The sequence below is a fragment of the Lepidochelys kempii genome, chromosome 7 (genome assembly GCF_965140265.1).
Source record: "Lepidochelys kempii isolate rLepKem1 chromosome 7, rLepKem1.hap2, whole genome shotgun sequence".
Taxonomy (NCBI): Eukaryota; Metazoa; Chordata; order Testudines; family Cheloniidae; genus Lepidochelys; species Lepidochelys kempii.
In genome coordinates this window covers 58,677,457-58,704,093 of record NC_133262.1, presented here as the reverse complement: position 1 = coordinate 58,704,093, position 26,637 = coordinate 58,677,457, and the positions used below count along the sequence as shown (strand labels likewise).

The window sequence follows — 26,637 nt, the reverse complement described above, 5'->3', positions numbered from 1 at the left end:
CACCCACAGTGAGAATAGAACTACACAGCACTTTACCAAAAGAGAGAAAATATAGAGCTTGGTGAACTATTGGCCAAGAATAATTTGTTCAGGGCATTTAACCCATGTTTGAATTCTCCATGCTCAGATTCTGAGTTCGGTGAATTTTTTCATTGTTCAGACAGATTGGATGGAAGTTTTCTGCAAACATATTTTAGTCTCTGGGTTGATTGCAAACAATTACTATTTTGACTATTTTCTATCCATACTTCACTGTTGCACAATGTGATTGGTCATCTAGGACCTCATCTACACTGCACCAGTGTAACCACACTGATAGAAAAACAGAAACAAACGGTGCTGTTATAAATCCCTTCTTAGCACTATAATTGCATTTGCACTAGGGGGTTGCATGAATGTAACTAAATCTGGTTTTCAACTGTTTTAGTTAAATTGGTGCAAAACCTGAATGTAGGTGAGGCCTAAGTCAAGTGATGATGTTTCTGATGCCTGATGGCTAACTGAAATCTTTATCCACATGAGGAAGGCCTGAAAAAGTCACTTCTGGACCAAAATGTCTCACCAGTCCATATTTGCATTCATCTTAGTGAGACTTTAGCTTTCCACGAATATTCCCAGGATGCTTTCAAAACCAGTTATCATCTTTCCATAGATGTATTATTGTGATGATAAGCAACACAAAGGCGCAATAAATTTCATCTCCTTGATTACATATTCTTTTTATAATCCCAAATGATTCCTTTAAGCAAAGCCCTTTTAAAAATAATAATAATTTGCTTCTCAGTGCATTGACTGCGTTGACAAGGTAACAACTTCCTTATATGCAACACCATGGCCAAAAGAGCTAATACAATCCTGGGACGTATGAACAGGGGCATCTTGAGTAGAAGTAGAGAGGTTTTATTACCTCTGTATTTGGCCCTGGTGCGACCAAGGATGACCAGATAGCAAGTGTGAAAAATCAGGACAGGGTGGGGGTAATAGGCGTCTATATAAGAAAAAGCCCCCAAAATTAGGACTGTCCCTGTAAAATCTGGACATCTGGTCACCCTAGTGCGACCACTGGTGTCCAGTTCCGGTGCCCACAATGCAAGAAGGATATTGGTAAATTGCATAAGGTTGAGAAAAGAGCCATGAGAATGATTAAAGGATTGGGGCGGGGGGGAACCCATGCCTTATAGTGATAGCCTTCAGGAGCTCAATCTCTTTAGGTTAACAAAGAGAAGGTTCAGGGGTGAGTTGGTCACAGTCTATAAGTTCGTACATGAACAACAGAAAGTTGATAATAAAAGGCTCTTCAATCGAGCAGCCAGACATATAAAAAAATCCAATGACTGGAAGTTAAAGCTAGAAAAATTCAGACTAGAAATAATATGCAAATTTTTAACAGTGTGGACAATTGGAACTCCTGGAACAATTTACCTCGGAATGTGGTGGATTCTCTATCACAGAAAAATTTTAAATCAAGATTGTATGTTTTTCTAAAAGATCTGCTGTATTTCAAATAGGAATTTGTGCAGGGAAGTCCTATAGCCTGTGTTATAAGGGCGTCAGTTAGATTAGCAGAGTGGTCCCTTCTGGCATATGAATGTACTAATTATATGCATTATTTGAGTTCCATAGTAACACAATAGAACATTTATTGCTTATCTAATTCAAACATAAAAAAAAAAACCACGTAGTGAAGCCAGTGAAAGTTGCCAAGGGATAATAATGCAAAACTCAAAACCAGAAAGAAACAGGAAATATAGTTTTCAGAGTGGTAGCTGTGTTAGTCTGTATCAGCAAAAACAATGAGGAGTCCTTGTGGCACCTTAGAGACTAACAAATTTATTTGGGCATAAGCTTTCGTGGGCTAAAACCCACTTCATCAGATGCAGGGAGTGGAAAATACAGTAGGCAGGTATAAATACACAGCACATGAAAAGATGGGAGTTGCCTTACCAAGTGGAGGGTCAGTGCTAACGAGCCAATTCAATTAAGGTGGAAGTGGCCTATTCTCAACAGTTGACAAGAAGAGATGAATACCAAGGAAATTAGTTTTTGCAGTGACCCATCCATGCCAAGTCTTTATTCAGGCCTAATTTGATGGTGTTCAGTTTGCAATTTAATTCCAGTTCTGCAGTTCCTCGTTGGAGTCTGTTTTTGAAGTTTTTTTGTTGAAGAATTGCCACTTTTAAGTCTGGTTTCAGAGTAGCAGCAGTGTTAGTCTGTATCTGCAAAAAGAACAGGAGTACTGGTGGCACCTTAGAGACTAACAAATTTATTAGAGCATAAGCTTTCATGAGCTACAGCTCACTTCATCGGATGCATAGAATGGAACATATATTGCTGCCATGTGCCAGCAATGCCCCTCTGCCATGTACATTGGCCAAACCGGACAGTCTCTACGCAAAAGAATAAATGGACACAAATCTGACATCAGGAATCATAACATTCAAAAACCGGTAGGAGAACACTTCAACCTCTCTGGCCACTCAGATTTAAAAGATTTAAGGGTGGCAATTTTGCAACAGAAAAGCTTCAAAAACAGACTCCAGCGAGAAACTTCTGAGCTTGAATTAATATGCAAACTGGATACCATTAACTTGGGTTTGAATAGAGACTGGGAATGGCTGGGTCATTACACATATTGAATCTATTTCCTTAAGCTAAGTATCCTCACACCTTCTTGTCAACTGTCTAAATGGGCCATCTTGATTATCACTACAAAAGGGTTTTTTTCTCCTGCTGATAATAGCTCATCTTAACTAATTAGCCTCTCACAGTTTGTATGGTAACTTCCAACTTATCTGTATGTGTGTGTGTGTGTATATATATATGTTCCATTCTATACATCCGATGAAGTGAGCTGTAGCTCACGAAAGCGTATGCTCTACTAAATTTGTTAGTCTTTAAGGTGCCACAAGTACTCCTCACTTTTAAGTCTGTTATTAAGTGTCCAGAGAGATTGAAGTGTTCTCCTACTGGTTTTTGAATGTTATAATTTTTGACATCTGTTTGTCTTCATTTATTCTTTTGCATAGAGACTGTCCGGTCTGGCCAATGTACATGGCAGAGGGGCATTGCTTGCACATGATGGCATATATCACATTGGTAGATGTGCAGGTGAACGATCCCCTGATAGCGTGGCTGATGTGGTTAGGTCTTATTATGGTGTCCCTTGAATAGATATGCGGACAGAGTTGGCAATGGGGTTTGTTGCAGGGACTGGTTCCTGGGTTAATGTTTTTGTTGTGTGGTGTGTAGTTGCTGGTGAGTATTTGCTTCAGGCTGGGGGGCTGTCTGTAAGCGAGGACTGGCCTGTGTATTTATACCTGCCTACTGAAGTCTGTTTTAGCCCATGAAAGCTTATGCCCAAATAAATTTTTTAGTCTCTAAGGTGCCACAAGTTCTCCTCGTTTGTTTTTTTTAGGAAATATAGTGTACTGTAAAGCTATATATCTACATACATTGACTTTTCACATATACACTCACAAACACATACTATTCATTCCCTTAGCAAATTGATCCGACTTGACCACATGAACCAAAGATAATGTTAACTCTGCCCTGTGCTTGTTGTCAGCATTTTAAAAACATTAATTATGGTGATTAAACTGCATGACATACTCATGAGTTATGCAAGTATTAATTATACCATTGTGAAAATGAGGAAACTTAAGCACAGGACAGGGACTCTATGTCTACACAGCAACTAGACACCCCTGGCTGGAGCCGGAGTTGTGGGACCCTCCCACCTCGCAGGGTCCTAGAGCCCAGGCTCCAGACTGAGACTGGAAGTCTATACTGCAGTGAAACAGCCCTGCAGCCCAAGTCCCATGCAAGCCCGAGTTGGTTGGAACAGGCCAGCCACGGGTTTTTCATTGCATTAATAGACATACCCCAAGTGTCTCATCCAGGGTCATACAGTGAGTCAGTACTGGAGCTGCGATTAGAATCCAGGAGTCCTGGCACCTAATTGGCTAATCTAAATCCTAGTTCGCAGTCTCTCACATACATTAAATTTAGCAGGGTGCCTATCAGCTATAGCAAATCTACACGCTTGTTTTTTAGAGCCACCTGCTGAGCCAGAGGAAGTCAAAGTGTATCTCTCAAATGAAAACGTGAGTCTCCAAGAGCAACATCTACCCCATCAACATAGTAAGGAAATTACTTTGCATTTCTCAGTCTGGCTTTGTAATGTTTCATGCCATCTCTTTCAAAGAAAAAGAAAATCTGCAGGTGCTTCTGACTGTGAATGGAAAAGATTAATTATTAGTAAGCAAAACGGCCTCCCCTGGAGTATCACAGAACATTTTTGTACATTATCAGTTGTCCAGCTGATGTTTCCGACCCTGTGAGGTGCAGCTTTAAGGGTTGCTTGGGAAACTGCTATGTGGGAGGTAAAAGGACAGTAGAGGACAGGCACAGGGTTCAGTTAACAGCTCAAGAAGTGGGACTGAACAAGCAAACCGTGTAAGTGCAGAGTGAGTTTTTGGTGGTGGTCTTTTGCTTGTGACAACAAAAATAACTTGCATTATGTCTAATAGTAGTGTGATGTCCAGTGTTACACTGTAAAACCTACAACTAATGCAGCTTTGTAAGAACTCATCCTGCTTTCTCACAGCAAAGCACTCGGAGGAAGAAAGTGGTGGGGTTGAGCAAAGCGCATCTGACTCAGCAGATTATGAGGTAAGTCATTGTTTTATCAAGTGCAAGGCAGCCTGCCGAGCAGAAGGATCTCGATACAGATTTCGGTAGTGGGATTTTCTACAGCGACACTGAATGTATTTGCTTTATCTTCTGTCCCATTGCAAGTGTAAGCATATTCCTCAAGGGCCATACTTTGTGAGGTGCAGAGTGATCACTGGCTTGAAGGTGCTGAGCAGCTCACAGGACTGGGTCCCTCTACTGCTATTTTTCTATGTGTAATATCACTATATTACTAGCTCTGTAGTATAAAAAACCCTGATCATACACAGTGCCCTCTTGGGAGCACTCACAAGGAGTTTAGCGTTTCCAGCTCCTCACAGGATCGAGCCTGAACAGAGAAGGAAAATGGCACAGGCGCTAGAGATCTAACGGTACAGCTGGGGATTCTGCGGAAATGAATGTAACTAGGGCTGTGAAACACGTTTCCAGTGTGAGAGTCCCCAGAACTCCTTGGAACGTGAGATTTTTGCATGTCAATGTGAGATTGTTGAACTGGGCCAGTGTGTGATAAACCTGTGGAATTTTACAAATATTTTTGGTCCAAAATGGCTTTACCTTAAAAATATAGTCTGACTTGCCAGCAGAAGAGGTGACGTATTTGAAAGTTTGAATTTCCAGATTAGAAATGTGTAATTGCAGGAAAATCAGTCTTCCCACTGAAATGGACAACATTTCCCATGTCTCACTGCAGATACTCATTTCTGCAAAAATATCAGGGCTGCAAAGTGGCTTGGAATTAAAATTGCCCATTTTGGGGGTAGAATTTTTCTGATGATATATTTGTTAGTGTCATGCAGCTGGTGGTTTGCTGGAGGGGGCCTCTTGTTAAAATTCAACCACCAAACTCAAGGGGAAATTGGAATGACTTCCCTGCTTCTGATGAAGCTACCCTCCTCCCCCACCCCAATCACTGGATTCTCCTACATCATCTCAATCTCATCTCCTGCATCATCATCATCTGCTATCTGGGTAGCTCATTAAAATATTTCTGAAGAGCAATTCTTTGACTTTTGGAGTGGAACAGATTGCCACAAGTGTTAGAGAATGTGCCTCATAATCAATGTACTCTGCATATTTTTTCAGGAACAAAATTTAAACATTTCCAGGGCATTGCACTCGATATACGTTTGTCTGACAAAACCTTAACTCTGACCTCAAACTTCTGCCTGTGAAAGTAACTCATCATACTATTTACCGGTGCACAAATGCCTAACAGACATGAATAGTGGTGTTGCTGAGGCTAAGGTTTTGCATTATAGGCCAGTGGAGAGGCTGTGTATTGTGTTACTATACATGTTGGAGGTATATGTGACTTACCCATCAGTGAAATTTGTCCTGTTAAAGGAGGACACCTGAACTAGACATTTTCTTGCTTTTTAGGGTTTATGTGGATGGGCTTTCCCTTCAAGACACTTTAATTGTTTTTAATACGTTAATTTTTGATGGAAATATCTATTATACCATCTCTTTGGTACATGTGTGCAGCTGCCATTTAAGTCCCTTTGCGTGTCTACGCAAGAGAAGAATTTTCCCTATAATTTATACCATCAATGAGTGAAGATTGTAAAGCACATTGGTATCCTGTAGGGTGAAGGGAACATTAGGAATCTCCAGTCATGATCACTGTTAGTTCATTTGGCTCCTGACTTAGCTTCATTTTGAACAGGGCCCTTCTGTATTGCAGGACTGCATCATTAAGATTGAGTTGGAGAAAACAGCCAACGGGAGCCTGGGATTTGCGCTGGTAGGTGGCAGAAATGGCCGGGCTATCCTAATTAAAGCCATCAGCCCAGGAAGTATTGCTGATCTCGATGGGAGGCTTCAAGTGGGTGACATTTTATTAAAGGTAACGTTTGACTTCGCTGCTTTGGTCTAGATTTGCCCTGGAAGTTTAGGGAGAGTTTGTGTTACGCTGTGCAGTCATAACCAAACACTGAACATGATCACTGTAATCAGATCATAATTAGGAGTTCCCATGACTTGCCACCTGCCTGGGCAAATGTCAAAAATTGGGGTGGGTGGTGGGGTGCTAGCCCGGCTGCAGCTGAGTTTCCTAATCTACAAAACCCTGCAGATCCCAACTCCTGGGCATAGTGCTTCTCATAAGGGCAGGCACCATTTACTGCAGAGGGGGCGTATCTGTGCTACTGCCTACGTTAGGCCGCTAGTTTCTAGAAAAGGGTTGGCCTGCTTCTGACATGACTCAGATCAGCTGGCCTCTCTGTAGTGGCTTGTGTTAATGAGTTAGCTTGAGATAGCAAAACCCCAGACCGAAATGCTGAGCAATTCTCTGCAGAGACTGCACATGCCAGCCGTTGTAATGTTAATGGCTAATTAAACAGGCAGGCTGACAGAGACCCAGATACCAGAGTGATGGGCAAGGGCAGGATTGTGCGGGGGGGGGGGGGGGAATACATTGCCCTCCACAACTTCCAACCTATGAGGCAGCAGTGGTATCTGTGACCTCTCTAACTTCTGGCTGGCTGTGCGGGAAGGGAGGCAGGCAGTGGAGGGAGGCGAAGAGGAAAGTCTGAAGCTGCTCTGTGGAGCATCATGTCCCTGGGCTCAGGTAGGTGGGAGTAAGCTGCAGTACAGTCTGCTGCCTGTAGGAGTCACTCTGTCCCATGCTGGGGCTCCTCTCTGCAGAGCTCAACTCCCTGCCTGTCTTGGCTTCTTCCCCTCTCCCCCCACACCCCAAGCTTGGCTGAGTGACTGCAGAGCAGGAGTCTGGCCAAGCCAGGAGGGGCAGCACTGGCAGGAGCTACGGTTTCTCCTCCTCCCCCAACTCCCCACCCCCAGTTAGTGCCAGGTCGGGGTTGGGGGGCGCTGGGGATAGCAAGTGTGGGGAGGAGGGAGGAGACGGTGGGGATTCCACAGAGGGAGCAATCTGCAGGACAGAGGAGTCAAGGATGAGGGGGACTACTGTGTGGGCTGGGGCCAGCTGCCAGGAAGGTTGGGAGGGGTGGAGGAGGGCACCCCAGGGAGCGCAGGGGGTGGGTAGCTGAAGAGCTGGTCACACATTTCCAGCAGAAAATGGCCTCTTGCTCCAGACTGAAGGTTTGTAGATTTTGTTTTTCTTCCCCAAATTTTTCCCTTTTTTTAACAAAAAGCTGAAAAAACCCCAAATCCCCAAATTTGTTCTTGTTCATGTTTCATCCCCACAGCTCCCTTTCTCTCTTCTTTCCACTGGATAGAGGGGCAAAACATGGAAAACTGAAAATGTGTCAGTTCGTGGAGGGTGGTGGCTGTCTGGTGGTACTGCTCTGTACAAAGGTTTACCTAGGAGAGAGGTTCTACTGAGTTATTAACAGTGAAGGGGATGCAGACAATCAGAGCCTTTTTAAGCTGTGGGGGAGGTGTGCACACGTGCTCCGTGCCAGTGTGCGATATGAAACCCTTCTGCTCCAGGGCTGTTAAGGCATTTGTCTTTGTGTGCTTTCCAGGTGAATGGAGATTTAGTGTCTGGTTTAACGCGCAATACGGTGATTGACCTTTTACGCAAGGCTCAAGGCACTGTTCAGCTCACTGTCTGCCGAAGCGCGGCATTGCATTGGGCTTATTCAGGCAGCCAGTGCGATACCTCTTCCCTCCAGAGCACAACAGCCCAGTCTGGTAAGCACTAGCGCAGTCCACTCCTTGCATGTTCAAAGTGGGCAGGTGGTGTGCTTTGGCTTGACTCTCCCCTCTGCGACACCAGTATAGCTCCATTGACTTCAAAGGAGTCGCTCCTTCTTTACACCACTGTAAGTGAGAGTAAAATTGGGCCCACTGCCCGATTCTCCTCTCTGACCAAGCAGTGCTTGGCACAGGACCCCAGGGAACAGGCAAAGGTGGCTTTAAGCTTCATTCTGAGGATGGCTGGGGGCAAAGTTATAGCAACTTCAGGGATGCACCAACTTAGCTCTGGTTTCTTCTGTTCCCAGCGGGCTATTCCCAGAGTTGGGAATAGCTGGAGTACGGAGACATTCCCTGTGCCAGAGGCTACCAGCGGGGCTGGGGTACAGCCATAGTGTCTGTTCTCCACCACCCAAAATCCTCCTTGCCCCAGAGAATGCCAGGCAGCTGATTAAGCCAGCCAGCATAGTGGTGCAGAGAGGTGTAACGGGGGTAAGAATCAGGCCCTGAATGTCAGATTGGTCTGTATTCTTGCTTATATATATATACACAAACGTTTTGCTGCACTAGAGAGCATGGCTTGTAGAATTTGCACACACTGATTGCACTGATCGTATACAAAGTTGTGGTAATTTACATATATAGCTGGCCATTTAACATCTAACTGTCATTGCTGAGTCAGTGGTTCTCAATTTTGTTGGTTTCCGATCCAATAAACGGTCAGAAAATCGCCCTAGATATCCCATAATCCTTTTGAGGTCCAAGAATTTGTGGGATATGAGTTATGGATTGATTTTTGGGGCCATTTTTTGGCTTGCTCATCAAAGAAGGTAGGAGTGGATGACTTCAGGGGTCAAGGGACTGGTGCTTTTAGGTTGAGCTAGTGTGCTGTGGGGATAGGGACTTCTTAGTGCTGCAGTTTTCTAGAAAGTCTTGCAAGCATTTCCCAGTCCCTGGAACTAGATGCAGTTTTATCTTGCTACGCAGAAGGAGGGAGACAGTTTTCCTTTTCTTCACTGCTATCATTATCCACATGGGCCTTTATTCCCTCGCTCATTACCCTTATGTTAACCATATCTATGCTCAGTCTGCTCATTCTGACATCTCCACATTCCATTGGCTCTGAATGGCCATTAATTCTTTGAGTCTATCTGCGACTTCCGTCACCATGGTATCTGAGCACCTTCAGTGTATTTATCCTCTCAGCACCACGCTCAGGTAGGGCAGTGTGGGGAACTGAGGCACAGTGAGACAAAGTGATGGGACCAAGGTCACATAGCAAGGCTGAGGCAGAGCAAGGAATCCAACTTGGGTCTCCTGAGAGCCTTGCTTGCACTCTTAAGCGCTGGCCCATCCTTTCCCTAACGCTGCCCAGACTGTACTGCCGGTGTGCCGTGTAGGGAGAGGTTTCTCACCCAGGCTGGGTGCTGGGGGGTGCCAGCCAGCGATGTCACAGAGACCGTGGGAGAAGGTTCTACTGGAGGGTGTGACAGTTGGCGGCAGTTGAGGAATGAGGCGGGTCGGATGGGTATGGGGGTCCATCAGGCTAGGTTGCTCATGAGGGACATGGCCCCCAGGTGACCCCTGTGAATTGGAGTCAGATATAGGGAGCAGGTTTATGTTTCCCCCCCTCTTTTCCAGTCCTTCTGAGCGTCAGGCTGAGGGTGCAAGCCCGTCCCACAAGTCACATTAAAAGTCTCTTCTCCACAGGACTTGGAAGCTGCGTTAGGTGCTGGCCTGGAAGGAAGAGGTGACCTGTTCCCCTCTCGTCTCCAGTGCGGGAGTAGGGATAAGTGGGGCAGGTGGGGAAGAGCTGCCAGATACACAGCCTGGGGGAAATTCTGCTCCCACAAAGTCCCTGGCAAAACTCCCATTGACTTCAGTGCGGGTAGGACTGCACCCTATATGTGCTAGTTGGAGGAGCCAGAAGCTCAGTGTCCAGAGCCTGGGGGGGTTTACAGCTAGTGTCTGCTTCTGTAGCTCTCTGCTGATGGGCTTTCCACGCTGCCAGTGTCACACTGCACAGAAGAGGAGGAGCTTGCCTCTCAGATTCTAAAGACCTTTTTCTTTGCTCTCACTCTCTTGCGTTCAGATGAACAAGGTAGCGAGGGAAGCCTAGAAGCCGAGCACACATTCACTTTCAGAGGAGTGGAAGAGGAATCCAGCCAGATGTGCAGCAAGGTGAAGCCTGAGTGGAATTTCTAGACGTTACCTGGTGACCTGTTTACATGTGTCTCAGTGGCATGGGTTTGGGGAAATGAAGAGAAATCAGTTAATGGGCCACCCCTTTGTGGAGGATCATATTCTACTAAAGTAATAAACCAGGAGTTCTCAAACTGGGGGTTGGGACCCCTCAGGGGGTCTCGATGATATTACATGCGGGGTTGCGAGCTGTCAGCCTCCACCCCAAACCCCGCTTTGCCTCCAGCATTTATAATGGCGTTAAATATATTAAAAAGTGTTTTTAATTTATAAGGGGGGGTCGCACTCAGAAGCTTGCTATGTGAAAGAGGTCACCAGTACAAAAGTTTGAGAACCACTGCAATAAACCATGCTGAAGGGACTGGGCTATTATAAGCAGAGCTGGTAGCTCCGGATTGAGGCAGGGGTCATATGGAAAAAACATAGTATGTGATCCTGTAATTAAAGACTGTCTCATAACACAGACACACAAGGGGGCTGAATTCAGATTGCACAGACAATCTTTATTCTGGCATTTCCTAACTTCTGAATGTTTGACTTCGCAACTTTTACATTTTTAATGCCATTTTTTTTAATGAGATACCTATTAAAAAGTTGCACCTTACTGACCACCAACTGCAGCCTTTGAAACGACAAAACTTATCTTCCTCAAACTTAGTTTGGTATCTAAGCCTCAGCAAGGTCTACCAAATATGCCAAGTTTTGTAGCTTCGGCCATTTTTTAGTTATACAGCTGTAAAGTTGCTGATAAAAAAATATGGCCAAAATGTAACTCTTTCCATGCTCAAACGATAAAAAAAAAAAGGCTCAACCAATTTCACACATATTTAAAACAAAACAAAAATGGCATCTTTGAGTTGAGTTGAGCTGAGAAAATTTCAGGGTGGGAGGAATTTGTTTGACAAAGTTTTGAGCGAGGGATTAGACTGGATCTTAACTGTCCAAGATCACTAAAATACAGAATCACACCTATGCTGTGCACATGATCTAGCAAATCAGTTTGCCCCCAAAATAAAATAAAATCCTCAATTAGCAATATATTAAAGCTCTTGTTTAATTTTAAGCACATGGTTAAGTCCCTCCCTTTTCAGCAAAGCACATGCTTAGCATTCAACCCACGTTTAAGGTATTTGCTGAATGGGAGCCTCAAACTCATGTCTTATTCTTGGTTATTTTCAGCATGTCTTGAGCCCAATCTCCTTCAAGCAGGTAGTGTATATGCTTTACTTTCAAAACCACTGCTGCCATTTGCTCCCAACGGGTAGCTTTTAAAACTGACAAAGTACTGAGAAAAATGGATGAATAAAGGAGCAAAGAAAAATATCTTCTCTCTGCTAAGAGACCAACAAAAATCCCCATGGTTTTCTCCACTCAATTTGGTCTTACGTGTAGAAATTGGATTACTGAATTCATGCTTCTTTTGCATTTCTGATGGGGGAAAATAAGCCTGAATATATGGCAATAAGACAGAAATGGTGACTTTTGTAGAGGTACTTTTGGGGATTCAACAGTTTACACTTCGTAATATGCAAAGATGGTTTTCTGATTGCATCTGAAATACAAATTAGGGAAAGAATGAGAGTAAATCCATCCTGAACTGAAATCTAGATAAATATCTCTCAAACGTTACAACTGAGAAGGAGCAACTTGCATATGATAAAGGCAGATGTTCTGTATCATAATCTAAATGCAGAATCCAATTATCACTCTGGAACTATACAATCAGCCACCGATCTGCACGCTGTCTCCTCCATCTGGAGGACAATCAAGTGTCTGCTTTCTCCGCCAGTCAAGTGTTCCTTCCATAGACCAGCTGCACTGTGCCACTTGCAGCTGGCATTGTTGTGCCTGGGATAAAAAGCAAGTTATTGCCAGTAGTTCATGCTCATCCAGTGGTGCTTCCTGCTGCCAGTTAATACGGTATGTGGGAGACAGAGAGCATGGCGTGGATCGTAAATCCTGTAAGTGATTGTACTCTCATTGTGAGAGCAGAGGAATAATTAATATGGATCCCTCCAGATCTCAGTGATGCATGCTAGGATGTGCACTTGTACAGAGATGTCTGGATTGTTGTGGAGCTTGCAAATACAGCTGAAGAGACTTTTTACGCTGAGTAGGTCCTGCGATGCTGAATTGAGATTTGTGCATGTATCTTTGACTGGGAAACTTTCCATTTCCCTTTCCGGGCTTTAACAAGGGACATGTTTTTGTCAGATGAGAAGTAAATTTATCAGTGAAATTAACGGTATTCTTGATGCTTCCTCCCGTTGATTTTTCATTATGGTTTTATTTTGTTTCCACAGGAATCAGAAAGTAAATGCGGTTCACCCCTGCAAAGTCAATCAACTGAACTGGAGTATGAGGCAAATGCAGACAGGTCAGTCTTTCCAGCACATAAAAATTCATGACAATGTACAGCATGGCCAGTTTGTTCTTCTATTTCTTTGAGCAATCCTAATATCATAGATTTATACAGCACCATCCATCCCATAGTGAGTCCCAAGCTACATTTATTCAGCACTGTTGAAATGCAGCTACCTCTGCAATGGGGATTCCAACAAGCCCCCACACAGCAGTGACAGGAGGGGGAATTTTAGACAAGGACATCAAGGCATATTGTACTCTTACAAAAAACGTCTTAAGATTTATATTGTCTGTGCAGCACCAGGTGGTCTGATTTTCGTGCTCAGCACGAAATGGCCTCAGCTGCCATTGACATTGCTGGGTGTCCCTGGTTCTGCTTGGCTCTACCTTGGAAGTCATTGAATCTGTGATCAGAAACAGTCCCCCATGATAGAGATCAGCCATCTCACAGCATGAATAATGAATTAATTCATCTGAGCAGCCCACTGACTGAAATACATTTATATAAGTCATTCATCAAATGACAAACAAAACCATAAAAATCAAAGTCTATTTGGGGATAATTCACAAACAGAAAAAGGAGTTCAAATGGTTGAATAAATACTTGGCTCCGCTTTCCAGCAGACACATATGGACATGAACTGGAAAAGAAGATGTTAATCAGCCATTTTCATAACCTTCAGAAGTATGTAGCTGCAATTTTGTTAGAAAGTTTGGTGGGTTGTGTTTTCCACAAGATCAGTAGGGAACAGGTACAGAGAAGGGCTACTAGGATGATCCGAGGAATGGAAAACCTGTCTTATGAAAGGAGACTCAAGGAGCTTGGCTTGTTTAGCCTAACTAAAAAAAGGTTGAAGGGAGATATGATTGCTCTCTATAAATATATCAGAGGGATAAATACTGGAGAGAGAGAGGAATTATTTAAGCTCAGTACCATTGTGGACACAAGAACAAATGGATATAAACTGGTCATTGGGAAGTTTAGACTTGAAATTAGATGAAGGTTTCTAACCATCAGAGGAGTGAATAGCCTTCCAAGGGAAGCAGTGGGGGCAAAAGACCTATCTGGCTTTAAGATTAAACTTGATAAGTTTATGGAGGAGATGGTATGATGGGATAACATGATTTTGGTAATTAAATATTCATGGTAAATAGGCCCAATGGCCTGTGATGGGATGCTAGATGGGGTGGGATCTGAGTTACTACAGAAAATTCTTTCCTGGGTATCTGGCTGGTGAATCTTGCCCATGTGCTCAGGGTTTAGCTGATCGCCATATTTGGGGTTGGGAAGGAATTTTCCTCCAGGGCAGATTTGAAGAGGCCCTGGAGGTTTTTCGCCTTCCTCTGTAGCATGGGGCACGGGTCACTTGCTGGAGGATTCTCTGCTCCTTGAAGTCTTTAAACCATGATTTGAGGACTTCAGTAGCTCAGACATAGGTGAGAGGTTTTTCGCAGGAGTGGGTGGGTGAGATTCTGTGGCCTGTGTTGAGCAGGAGGTCAGACTAGATGATCATAACGATCCCTTCTGACCTTAATATCTATGAATCCCTCATACAAGCGGAGAAAGAAATTGTGTGTGATTTTCTTGGACTTAAAGGCACAGGAATTGTTTTTTTTTCTGTGTGAAATTAACAACTATGATAAAAAAGACAAATATTTGTATCTGGCATTGGTCGTTGTGTAGTCATTGCAGGCCATAGACCCTCTTATGCTCCTGAAATAGACCCATAACCTTTGGCTGGGTTACTGAAGTCCTCACAGCATGATTGAAATATTTCAACTTATAGAGAATACACCATTTACACTGGAAATGGGTCCCAGCTAAAAGTGTGGATCTGGATCCAAACTTTCCCAAAGTTTAGTGTGATTTAGATCTGGGGTTTTGGTTTGGCCCATTGAATCGTTAAAAGTAGCCTCAAAGTTTGGATTCAGATCCAGACTTTCCAAAGTGAAGTGGTGTTTGGATTGGGACTTTCGATTCAGGGCTATCTCTTTTCCATGCTGTAAAACACTCTGGGGGGATATTTATTTTAGGAGGCCCTACCAGCTCTCCCTATTAGCTAAGGTAGGTTAGCACTTCTTCTATTATAAGACCCTATTTTCAGTTGCTCATAACTTTACCACGCTTAAACTGTTGTTAAAGAGTTGTTTGGATTTACATATAAGGTCTCCTCAACCTTTTAAAATTAAGCTCCTAAAAGTTAGCAGCGGATACCATTAGCTGCTGTATTTACAGACACTGCTACAGACAAAGGGAACGTTTGCTGTGGGGGACTTCTGTCATCCAGAACCCATGCCAGTGTCTGAAAATAGAAAGTTCATGAAAGTGCTGAGTGGTTTAAAACAGAGCTTAGAACTCAAACGCTTATGCAGCCTTCATTGTAATGGTGGCTCCCACTCCCAACTAGAATGTTAACTGAGCATTGCTTTACAGATCACAGAAATACTACACGTGTGAAAGCAGCTTTAGAACAGACAGTCAGGAGTCTGAGACTGACAGCTGGATAAGTGAGGAAGATGATGTGGCCCGGAGGATTTCTGTTCTATCCAGGGGTAAATGTGTGAAAGGCTCTCTCTTTTCTTTAACATACTGGCCCAGATCCCCAGTGTAGTTTTAATGAGCTCAACAGAATTAGGCCCATTCTGGGATTGTCTGTTCTGTGTTTGTACAGCACCTAACACTATTGGTCTGTAAGTAGGGCTTCTAGGTGCTACACTGATATAAATAGTAATAGGACACCAGCTGAGGCTCTTTCTGTCTATCCCACCTGTGGCTTCTTGGAACACAACTTTCATCATTATGCTGCATGCTGTGGCCATTGGAACTTCATGGCAACGGCAGGAATAGAGCTTAGATTGTCCTGCTCCAGCATTACAGGCCCTTGTAACTTGAGCTAACGAGGAATCTCCATTTGCTGTTAGCACTACAGAGTAACTCAAACCAGCATCTCTGGTTCCAGTGTCACCAGCGGTCTGAACATAGACTTACTGTATTGTCCCACGAGAATTCAGATAGACCAAATGTGAGTCTTCAGATTCCGTTGACCTAGCAGTGTTTCATGTATGAATATTTGACATTTATGCAGGTTTCTTAACCATTTACCCATGTGCTCAGTAGACCACAGTTTCAAATTGGGACACCTACCTCAGGTAGGGCTACAACCAATAAAAATTAATCTTCGCTTTGGTGCAGCCAACATGCTGAAAAATTGTAAGTCCTGGGCTGGAATGGGAGGAAGAGGTAAAAACAGAACATGATATATTTCCTGACTTGGGGGGAAAGTTAACGTACAGTAATTATTCTTAGCACCAGGAAAGTGACCGCACTAATTTGTAGGAAGTGGAGGATCTACAGTGAAGATGTGGGTGGAGTCTTTTGCACCAGTGTAAGCAGGCATTGAAGTATACAGTTCTGCAGTAACATTGTGTTTAGTCTAGGCTGTGTTTAGCAAATGCACATGGCCATGAGCTTCAGTGTTTGGCTCAGAATCCATCTTCCATGAAATTTGGGGGTGTTTAGATCCAGGGTTTTGACTTATGCTTGTGTCAGCTGGAAACATAAACGAGGTTGAGAAACTGTTTCTGGATTCTGCTTCCAAAAAGTAGGTGGCAAAAGAAACTGAAGATTAGCAATCCCCTCCTTTTCAAAGCCAGCAGTGTGTGCGCATTGCACTACAAAGATTAAACTCATCCTCTCTTTGTTGTCAATGCGTAGGCAGAAAACTTGTTTCTGAAGACGAGCTGACTCAGCTGACTCACATTATGCCATCACTGACTGGGGAAGATCTGAGGTCTCGTCTCAGAGTTCTGATCCAGAGCCTTCGGAGGCAGATTGAAGAACAAGAGATCCTGAAAGAGTTTGTGGTGAGATGTGTTGCTTTGCTTTTGTAGGCCTAAGTGTTTGGCACTACTGGGAAAGTGAGTTATGTGTGAAAAAAACCGAATCTCTCAAAGATTAGCATGTCCCCCGGCCAGTATGTCCCGCGGCCCGCGCCACTTCCAGCGGCTCCCATTGGCCTGGAGCAGCGAACTGTGGACACTGGGAGTCGCGATCGGCCGAACCTGCGGACGCGGCAGGCAAACAAACGGGCCCCGCCTGCCAGGGGCTTTCCCTGCACAAGCGGCAGAACAAGTTTGGGAACCACTGGTCTAAATAATACTTAGTCCTGCCATGAGTGCAGGGGACTGGACTAGATGACCTCTCAGGGTCCCTTCCAGTTCTATGATTCTGTGAATTCAAAAGAGGATTAGACACTTCTATGGATAATGAGAACATGTGAAGTTACAATAGCTGGGATAAAAATGGTAAAAGTTATAAACTCTTCTGCTTCAGAGCATAAGCCAACCATTGACTGATGGGGGCTAGCCTTAAACTTCCCTTAAGGACAAGTTATTCTATAATTGTCTGTTACAAGGTTGGACCTTCCTCTGAAGAATCTGGTAATTGTCCCTGGTCTCCATGGTAATTCCTATTTTATATTTTCCTTTGTTCCTTTTACCTCCTGTCCAGCTCTTGCCGTCCGGTAACAAAATCCCCCCAACACAACGGTGTTTGACAGAAGTGTGTAGTGTTTGCTAACCATCCCACAAGCCTAACAGCCTCTAAAGTTCCTATCTATCAGTGACTCAGGCAGGAGGGTGCCCTAGGTCACTCTTGGCTACGTTGTCCTACAGCAGCTATCAGCTGAGTCCTGTGGGTCTGGTCACACAAGATGTAGTCCCTTTTTAAGGCCATTCTTTGTACCTGATCCGTCATTCAAAACCAGTTTGCACTTTCTCTGAATGAGGTCTGGGCCCATGGTACCCTTACTAGTCCAGAGCTCCTTTCACACTGAGGAATTGCCAAGTGCTTTACAGATCGTGGGCCAAATTCAAAAGTATGTAGCACAGTGGTTCTCAAACTGTGGGTCAGGACCCGAAAGTGAGTTGTGACCCCGTTATAATGGGGTTGCCAGGGCTGGCGTTAGACTTGCTGGGGCACGGGTCTGAAGCTAAAGCCCAAGGGCTTCAGCCATAGGCAGCAGGGCTCAGACTTTGACTTTGGCTCTGGGTGGCAAGGCTCAGGTTACAGGCCCCCTGCCCAGGGCTGAATCTCTTGGGCTTTAGCCCCCAACCCAGGGCGGCGGGGCTCAGGCAGGCTCAAACTTCAGTCTCCTCTCCTGGGGTCATGTAATAATTTTTATTGTCAGAAGGGGGTTGCGGTGCAAAGAAATTTGATAACCCCTAGTGTAGCATATACGTCGATAATAGGGTGGAAGTAGGTATTGGAGAGTGTAAGTTGGTGTAACTCACCCCAGGGTGATAAAAACGAGGAACAGGAAAAGCAACTTACAAGAAAGTGCAAAAAGGTGTCAATGAAACTACTTTAACTGACACCTTCCTGTTCTTTGATGTGTTTGTTATATCAAGTTAAACCTTATACCTATGTACAAACACTTATGATCACGTAACTTACACTACCTACCTTTGAATTGTGCCCTATACATATCACTTCCCCCAATCACTGAAATGCAGCCTCCACTGGGGTGGAAATGTGACATCTGCTCTGTGCTAGCAATTACAAGTGTTTTTTAGGGCAGCAGCTTGTTCATTACCCATGCTGGAATGTGGCCAAGACACCAGAATGAACATGCCCTTCACTAACGAATATGCCATGGGATCTTCAATGATGTGCTCAGACCTTGGTTTGAAATCTCGTGGGAAATCCCTGGAAATACTCACTCATGGGGGCTGAAGAATGTCACTGGTCTCTCAAAGTATTTAGAAGATGGGAAATGAAAGTGCCTTGCTTTTGGGCCTCTGTGTTACCTGAAAATATAGAGTAGAGCGTATTGAGTGTATTCCAAACTAAACTCGGTTTCCTAGTCATAGGTCACATACATTGATGGCGAGTCCTAATGCTAACCCTGCAGCTTCTCTTTGGAGGCAGGAAATGAAGTGTCTTGACTATCTACCTTTGATCTAGGCTTTAGAACACATGAAACCGCTCGATGGCTGCCAAGTTGGGAAAGCGCCAGAAAACCGGGAGAAAAACAGATACCGAGATATCCTTCCATGTAAGCAAGTACACTAAAGGGGCTTAAAAACACTTGAGGAATACATGGGAAACAAGGAAAACAGCTGGTAGGCTGAGTTATAGCAGGCAAATCTAGTCCCTCCTCTTGTCGTCGGGGGCTCCAGAAACAGTGGAATCTGGTACATGGGCAGTGGGTAGAATTGGTGGGGTTCATGCAGGAGATTTTGACCCCTTCAGTGATACAGAGCCCAGCTCCACGAGGGGTTCCTGCTCTTCCCCTCTACAGTGGGTTTCTGGGAGTAGGGCAAGGGTAAGGCTAATGAATTTGCTGCTGTCTAGATTCCCCAGACATTGTCCCCAGGGGTGCAGGAGAGGTGGGAGGTGAAATGGGGGGTTTAGTCCCTTCTCTGTCTCCATAGAACCTCTTCCTAAATTTTGCACAGGAAGATTTAACCCTAACTGTAATGGCTGTGCTTTAAAGCCAGTCAAATGACTGTGATACAGTGGAATTCTGTCCCAGCATGATTGAGGCCCCCGAAAAGGGGTAAAATTTTTTCCTATGTTCCAAAGCATCTGAGAACATAAATATTTTCTGATCCAACCCGCAGACCCCAAATCCCCATTGATCAATTCAAGCAAGGCACAAAAGTTTCACTACCAATCGGAGCTGGCTTCTGGAATTAAGATTTGATTGCCACAGCAGAACGTTCACTATTTACAGAGAGAGCAGTATGCCATTTTCATTTACACACAGACCTCTTTGTAATCTGCAACAACGGGAGCATTGCAGTGTTGTGTAATATTGGAGAAATATTACAAGTTTTTAAAGTTCCCTGTGTTACAGAAACTTTACAGTATCATATGGTACTGGTTCAGGTAACAGTAGGGTGAACTGCAGTGTTTTGGACTATTACCATAGTACCCTGTTATAAGGCCTGTCAGATTGTGACAGAAGTGCCTTAAAGAAACAATATAGTTCTTAGCAGGAAGAGATGAATCATATAATATGATTGTAGAAATTGCCTGTTAGCAGGGATATTAATGTTGCTTGGCCAGCCAAATGCACCATGAATATCACTGAGACAGCACTCAACTGCCTGATGTTCAAGCTCCCCTTAGAGCCTAGACAGAGACATGAATTTGGATCTTCAGCTGAAATAGCAAAACTTCAGAGGACTTTTTCTTTCTGTCCAGATGATGCAACACGGGTTCCTCTTGGAGCAACCAAGGGCTATATTAATGCAAGTTACATCCGAGCGCATATTGGAGAAAAGGAACATTTCTATATTTCAGCACAGGGGCCTCTGCCTTGCACTGTGGCTGATTTCTGGCAAATGATTTGGGAGAATGAGTCAGATGTGATTGCCATGATGACGAAAGAAGTGGAGCTTGGAAAAATCAAGTGTCACAGATACTGGCCTGAACCTCCACAGGACTCTCTAGACCTCAGTGAATTCCATCTGAGGCTGGACAACTACCAGATCTTGGAATATTTTATCATCCGAATAATAGAAATAATTAACAAGCAGGTAAATTAAATATATTTTATTGTATGCCTGAAGAGGGGGACTTCGACACTATGTATTGTATCTCTCTGGCAGTATTTAGAGCAGTGTTGAGTAAGTTTCTTCTGTAGGATTTTCTGATTATTTTTCACCTTTATGAAAACCTGAATTATAGGAGTGCACATAGAGTGGGTGATTTTTCCTTAGCTCCGTGCAGAAACGTGGATCTGGCCCTGCAGTTTTCAGGACAGGAACTGAAGGCCTTTAACTGCAGTGGGTGTTGAGGGCACTTGCAGGATGTGCTCAGATTAGGACCTTTATAAATCTCTGTCCTCAGTAAGGATGACTGTGTGGGGGTGGGGGGTTCTTTGGCTGCACTGATGGGCAATCCGCACTCAGTTCAGAGAAGCAGCCACATGTGATGTCTAAGGCCCTACCAAATTCATGGCCATGAAAAACGGGTCACAGACCATGAAATCTGGTCTCTTGCCATGAAATCTGGTCTTTTGTGTGCTTTTACCCTATACTATACAGATTTCACAGAGGAGACCAGCGTTTCTCAAATTGGGGGTCTTGAGCCAAAAGGGAGCTGCAGGGGGGTTGCAAGGTTATTTTAAGGGGGTTGCAATATTTCCACCCATACTTCTACACTGCCTTCAGCACAGGGTGGCCTGACAGTGGCAGTTGCTGACTGAGGGCCCAGCTCTGAAGGCAACCCCCACCAGCAGCAGAGCAGAAGTAAGGTTGGCAATACCATACCAGGCCATCCTTACTTCTGTGCTGCTGCTGGTGGGGGCTCTGCCTTCACAGCTGGGCTTCCGGCATGCAGCCGCCACTCTCCAGCTGCCCAGCTCTGAAGGCAGCACCACCATCAGGAGCAGCACAGAGGTAAAGGTAGCAGTACTGCAAACCCCCCACAATAACTTTGCAATCCCCCACAACTCCTTTTTGAGTTGAGACCGCTACAATTACAACACTGTGAGATTTCAGATTTCAATCATGAAATTTATGATTTTTAAAATTCTATGACCATGAAATTGACCAAAATGGACCCTGAATTTGGTAAACTAGTGATGTCCAAACGTTCGGAGATTCCTGAATCTGCTGGATGAGAACAGGCTCTTGGGCAAGATGTCCAGTCCTTCCTGCTTCCAGTTCGCATAGACATACAGTTAGGCTGGTCTTTCCAGTTGTTAAAGTTCCTTCCCCACTCTGAACTCTAGGGTACAGATGTGGGGACCTTCATGAAAACCCCCCTAAGCTTATTTTTACCAGCTTAGGTTAAAACTTCCCCAAGGTACAAACTATTTTACCTTTTGTCCCTGGACTTTATTGCTGCCACCACCAAGCGTCTAACAAATATAACAGGGAAAGAGCCCGCTTGGAAATGTCTTTCCCCCCAAAATCCCCCCAAGCCCTACCCCCCCTTTCCTGGGGAAGGCTTGGTAAAAATCCTCACCAATCTGCACAGGTGAACACAGACCCAAACCCTTGGATCTTAAGAACAAGGAAAAAGCAATCAGGTTCTTAAAAGAAGAATTTTAATTGAAGAAAAAATAAAAGAATCACCTCTGTAAAATCAGGATGGCAAATACCTTACAGGGTGATCGGATTCAAAACATAGAGAATCCCTCGAGGCAAAACCTTAAGTTACAAAAAGACACAAAACCCGGAATATACATTCCATTCAGCACAACTTATTTTATCAGCCATTTAAACAAAACAGAATCTAACACATATCTAACTAGATTGCTTATTAACCCTTTACAGGAGTTCTGACCTGCATTCCTGCTCTGGTCCCGGCAAAAGAAGAAACACACAGACAGAGAGAACCCTTTGTTTCCCTCCCCCCTCCAGCTTTGAAAGTATCTTGTCTCCTCATTGGTCATTTTGGTCAGGTACCAGCGAGGTTATCTTTAGCTTCTTAACCCTTTACAGGTGAAAGGGTTTTTTCCTCTGGCCAGGAGGGATTTAAAGGTGGTTAGCCTTCCCTTTATATTTATGACACCAGTACATTTCACTGTCAGCCCTAACCAGAACTATGAGATGCAGGGATCCCATGGGATAGACAAAAGTTAATGGAAAAGTTTTGAGCTCAAAAGGTTCATTTTGAGTTTTGGGTGAAGGTTCTGGTGAAGGTCTTTTGTCTAAAGCAGTATCCCCATCATCCACTCCTTCAGTATCCCAAGATGCCCATTATGGCTGCTAACAGTGATAGGCACTATGGAAAACACTGCAGTAGAGATCCCTACCTGGCAGTTGTTTGTACGCTTTGGGAACATGTTCAGCTCAGTACCTGTGAACTGTGGGCCAGATTTACAAAGTCAGTGCAGATGCCCAATGCTCAAACCAGGAAGAGAAGTAGATTGTGCCAAAGAGGCTGATCTCATTTACACTGGTATAAAGAAGATCAGACACTGACCCATGGAAGCCTATTTATTCTTCTTTAATGCCTGTGTGAAACCTCCAAGAGCCCAAGGGTACTTATACAGGTGAAACAATGAATTACTGCTGAGGAAATCAAAGTCCACATCAGATGTTAAATGCCTGTTGTGCAGGAAGAAAAATTATTAAAAACATGAGAACATAAGTCCTTACAAAGCTTCAGGATATGGCTTGTTATAACTAGTAACACTTTCATAGTCCTTTCTATCTGAGGATCTCAGAGCACTTAAAAATATTAAAGTGCCACAATGTCTCTGTGAATGTTTAGAATGGTTAGTCCTAATCCCTCACTATCTGTCTTGAAAGCAGGGTCTCTCTTTATTGCTTATTCCATGTGAGTAGCCACAGTCCTTAGTTTTCTGGTTGACTTTACAAGAGTAACTCCTCCAATGAAATTCACATTGGTGATCGCTCTCTTCCAGACAGGAGAGAAACGCTTCGTAAAACACCTGCAGTTTACCACTTGGCCAGATCATGGTACTCCCAGACTGATAGAGCATCTCGTAAAATTCATTCGCTACATGAGAAAAGTTCACCAGACGGGCCCCATAACCGCCCACTGCAGCGCTGGGATTGGAAGGAGCGGGGTTCTGCTTTGTATTGATATTTTGCTGAGCTGCATTGAAAAAGGTCTATGTGTGAGTATATCTAAACCAAATCATTATAAATATTACCCTGGGCTTACTTGGGGAGGGACACCAATTCGCCCTGGTGTAAATCAACTCAAGTCAGTTTTCAAAAGGAAATGGTAGTAAGTTCTGATTTCTGTTGAGTGTCGGGACAATAATTAATAGTAAAGCAGCGAAGGAACAATCTTACATTTCCCCATCAAGCATGTTCTTTTTAATAACTTGGCCTGCAATGAAATAACACCATTCTCTCCTGACAGTTCAATATCAAGCAGATAGTGAGAGAGCTGAGGCTTCAGCGATTTGGCATGATTCAAACCAAGGTAAGGTCTCCACCTTGAGACCAGGCTAACTTTGTCTAATGTCCCTGATTCAGCAAGGCATAGGCTTCGCTTCCATTGAAGTTCAAGAGACTTAAATATGTACTCAAGTGCTCTGCTGAATCGGGGCCATAAGTGGTGCTTAATTTGTGCCAGGGCTTGTGAGGGCTGAGCCCCGACACCTCTGGGCCTGGCAGCTCAGAGCCCCGACACCTCTGGGCCTGGCAGCTCAGAGCCCCGACACCTCTGGGCCTGGCAGCTCAGAGCCCTGACACCTCTGGGCCTGGCAGCTCAGAGCCCCGGTCCCTCTGGGCCTGGCAGCTCAGAGCCCCGGCCCCTCTGGGCCTGGCAGCTCAGAGCCCCGGCCCCTCTGGGCTTGCTGCATTAGTTATGAATGTAAAAAAATTGCTTGAGCCCTAGTACCTCTTTCCTTAGAAATTAAGCACTGGCCTTAAGGCTAGGGAGGACAGAAAACAAGAGAGTGGGTGGTGGAGGGGAAGGAGAATCTCCCCAAGTTTCCTGCAGCCCTAGATTATATTCACGTTACAGACGTGCTCCCAAGTCAGGCCGTCCTATGTATGTGTCTATGGAATGTCACTGGGTGACTCCATGCTGGTTTCTTCACATGTCCAGGACCAGTACCTGTTCTGCTACGAAGTAGTGCTGCAGGTGCTGCAGAACATTGAAGCCATGGAATCCCGTCTCCTCCAATAAGAACCTCTGCTATTGCCACTCATCTTGGAGAGCCCCCGGCTACTGGAGACTTATTCTAACGGGCAGCCAGACCAGCACGGACAGGCGCTGTACTGCATGCACTATCTTGCTTGTCACGCTGTGTTAGGAAATGCTGATTTCTAAATCAGCATAAAGTAGGTTGGTAAATTATTGATACGCTGGCTCACTGACTTAAGAATTGATCAGCATCACTGGCAATATCAGCTGTTTAGATATCATTGGCTCCTTTTATTCTGTGCCCATGTCAAAGGGAAAGCATTACTAAACCAGCTCTGTGAGTCTGGGTATATATAATTGTCACAGTAAACATGCAATTCTTCCCTTCCCATTGATTTACTACCTAATAGTCCCTTATTGAGGGCCTGATCCAGCTCCAATTCAAGTCGATGGAAAGCTCCATTGATTTCGGGGGCAGGAGGGTTGAATTTGGTCCTTAAGCAACATTAAATAACTCTGTTGTACTATAATCTTTTTTGTGAAAGCTGGTTGAATTTCTGAGAGTTCCAGTTTGAGTAAATCTCTCCTGTTCTCCCCTTTCCTCCCCTCCAGTTCATCCCATGAGACTGAAATCTGCATTAAACTGGAAAACTCTCTGGGATATCTTACCTACCTCACAGCCTGGGGCATTGTGGGGGTTCATTTGTTCATGTTTGTAAATTGCAAACTACTGCTATGATATTATTGTAACTCCTTTGCCTAGAGGGTTATATTTATGGAAGTAGAATTATTAGCTATGCAACAGAAGATTACCTTCGGTTAAAAATAGGCAACACAGTGGTGAAATACATTAACAGCAATATGTGTATAAAAACTGCTTCCTTGATTTCAAGACAGTAGTAATATTAAGAGGTATTTGCATACAAAGCCACTCTGCAAGCTACAAGATAATAATAAATACTCTTGTTTCATTTTATTATGGATCAGAGTGATAGATTTATGGCGGAAGAGGAATATGGCATTAAATACAACTTAAAAGCCTGACTTTCAGAAAAATGCATCCTTATAAAGTTATTCTAAGATTCCAGGTCAATTTCTGCTTTCTGCCCCCAGCTACACTGGGCTAAAGCAAGAGTAACTGGGAATAGAATTTACAGTGTAAGCCAGATGCTGATTCAGTCACAGTGATAGAAATCCAGAACTCCTCTTAAGTCAATGGAGCAACTCCAGATTTACACGGCTGTAAACCTGGTGTTCTATCTTGAATTAGCTGAGTTTTAAGCCTTCTAGAAAGCATTATGAATTTGTTTTACTCTCTGCATGCTGCATCTAGAGTAGCCGTTATTTGCACAGATTTGTCAAGCATCATTAGCCAAATGTTCATAAATCTGTTACCTCTATTGAGTTTTGGCCTTTCACTTTGGTTTTATTTACTGCACTGTACATGTTATTGCTTTGTAAGATAAAATTGCACAACCTAATGCACAATTCACTTTTTGTACTAAACTGATTTAAACCAGTTTTGCAATGGAAACATTCTGGACTTTGTACAAAGATGGCGGTGAACAAACCTATTGGATTTGTAAAGACAATCCTGGTGGTACCCTGTGTTGCTCCACTTTTTACATGTGCATCATCTTTGCAGCTGTTTGAACATATAAATGTTTCCTGTTTTACAGGGATATTAAAGTAAGAGATGTTTGACAAAACTGGCTTGCGTTTCATTTCAGTCTCTTGCTATGAAATAGATATAATAATAGTAGAGTTTAAACTAACAACAAGAGGTTGAGAGTGATATAAGCCCTCATGCCTTGGGGCATAAAACAACTTCTATATCCTGGGGGTTAGAAGGAAACATTCTAGCTCTGAGGATAGTCAAGCAGTGGAACAGGTGACCTATGGAGGTTGTGGAATCCCCACTATTGGAAGTTTTTAAGAACAGGTTGGAAAAACACCTGTCAGGGATGGGCCCAGGGATACCTAATCCTGCCTTAGCGTGGGGGATGGACTAATGACCTCTTGATGTCTCTTTGAGCCCTACATTTCTGTGATTCCCTGGGGGCATACTGTCCCACCTCTGCCCACTATGGCATTTCTTGTACCTTCCTCAGAAGCAACTGCTACTGGCCACAGTCTGAGACAGGATGCTGGACTAGATGGATGTGGGTCTAATC

The 26,637-nt window shown here is 44.1% G+C and overlaps 1 protein-coding gene across 6 annotated transcripts in view; it reads left to right on the top strand.

The window, feature by feature from the left end:
* Positions 1-26,172, top strand: part of LOC140914653 (tyrosine-protein phosphatase non-receptor type 20-like) — an 80,748-nt gene extending 54,576 nt beyond the window's left edge. For 3 of the 6 annotated variants that reach the window (XM_073353032.1, XM_073353033.1, XM_073353034.1), the window contains 13 exons: positions 4,057-4,143; positions 4,610-4,674; positions 6,380-6,541; positions 8,139-8,307; positions 10,403-10,491; positions 12,816-12,889; positions 15,311-15,429; positions 16,592-16,740; positions 18,842-18,932; positions 20,087-20,421; positions 23,265-23,480; positions 23,732-23,794; positions 24,425-26,172. In XM_073353032.1, coding sequence (XP_073209133.1) covers positions 4,057-4,143; positions 4,610-4,674; positions 6,380-6,541; positions 8,139-8,307; positions 10,403-10,491; positions 12,816-12,889; positions 15,311-15,429; positions 16,592-16,740; positions 18,842-18,932; positions 20,087-20,421; positions 23,265-23,480; positions 23,732-23,794; positions 24,425-24,505 — 1,700 coding nt within the window. In that variant the 3' untranslated portion in view covers positions 24,506-26,172. Of the gene's footprint in view, positions 1-4,056; positions 4,144-4,445; positions 4,459-4,609; positions 4,675-6,379; positions 6,542-8,138; positions 8,308-10,402; positions 10,492-12,815; positions 12,890-15,310; positions 15,430-16,591; positions 16,741-18,841; positions 18,933-20,086; positions 20,422-23,264; positions 23,481-23,731; positions 23,795-24,424 lie in introns of those variants that run through there. The other 3 variants (XR_012159933.1, XM_073353035.1, XM_073353036.1) reach the window with 3 other exon arrangements.
* Positions 26,173-26,637: the final 465 nt, after the last annotated feature.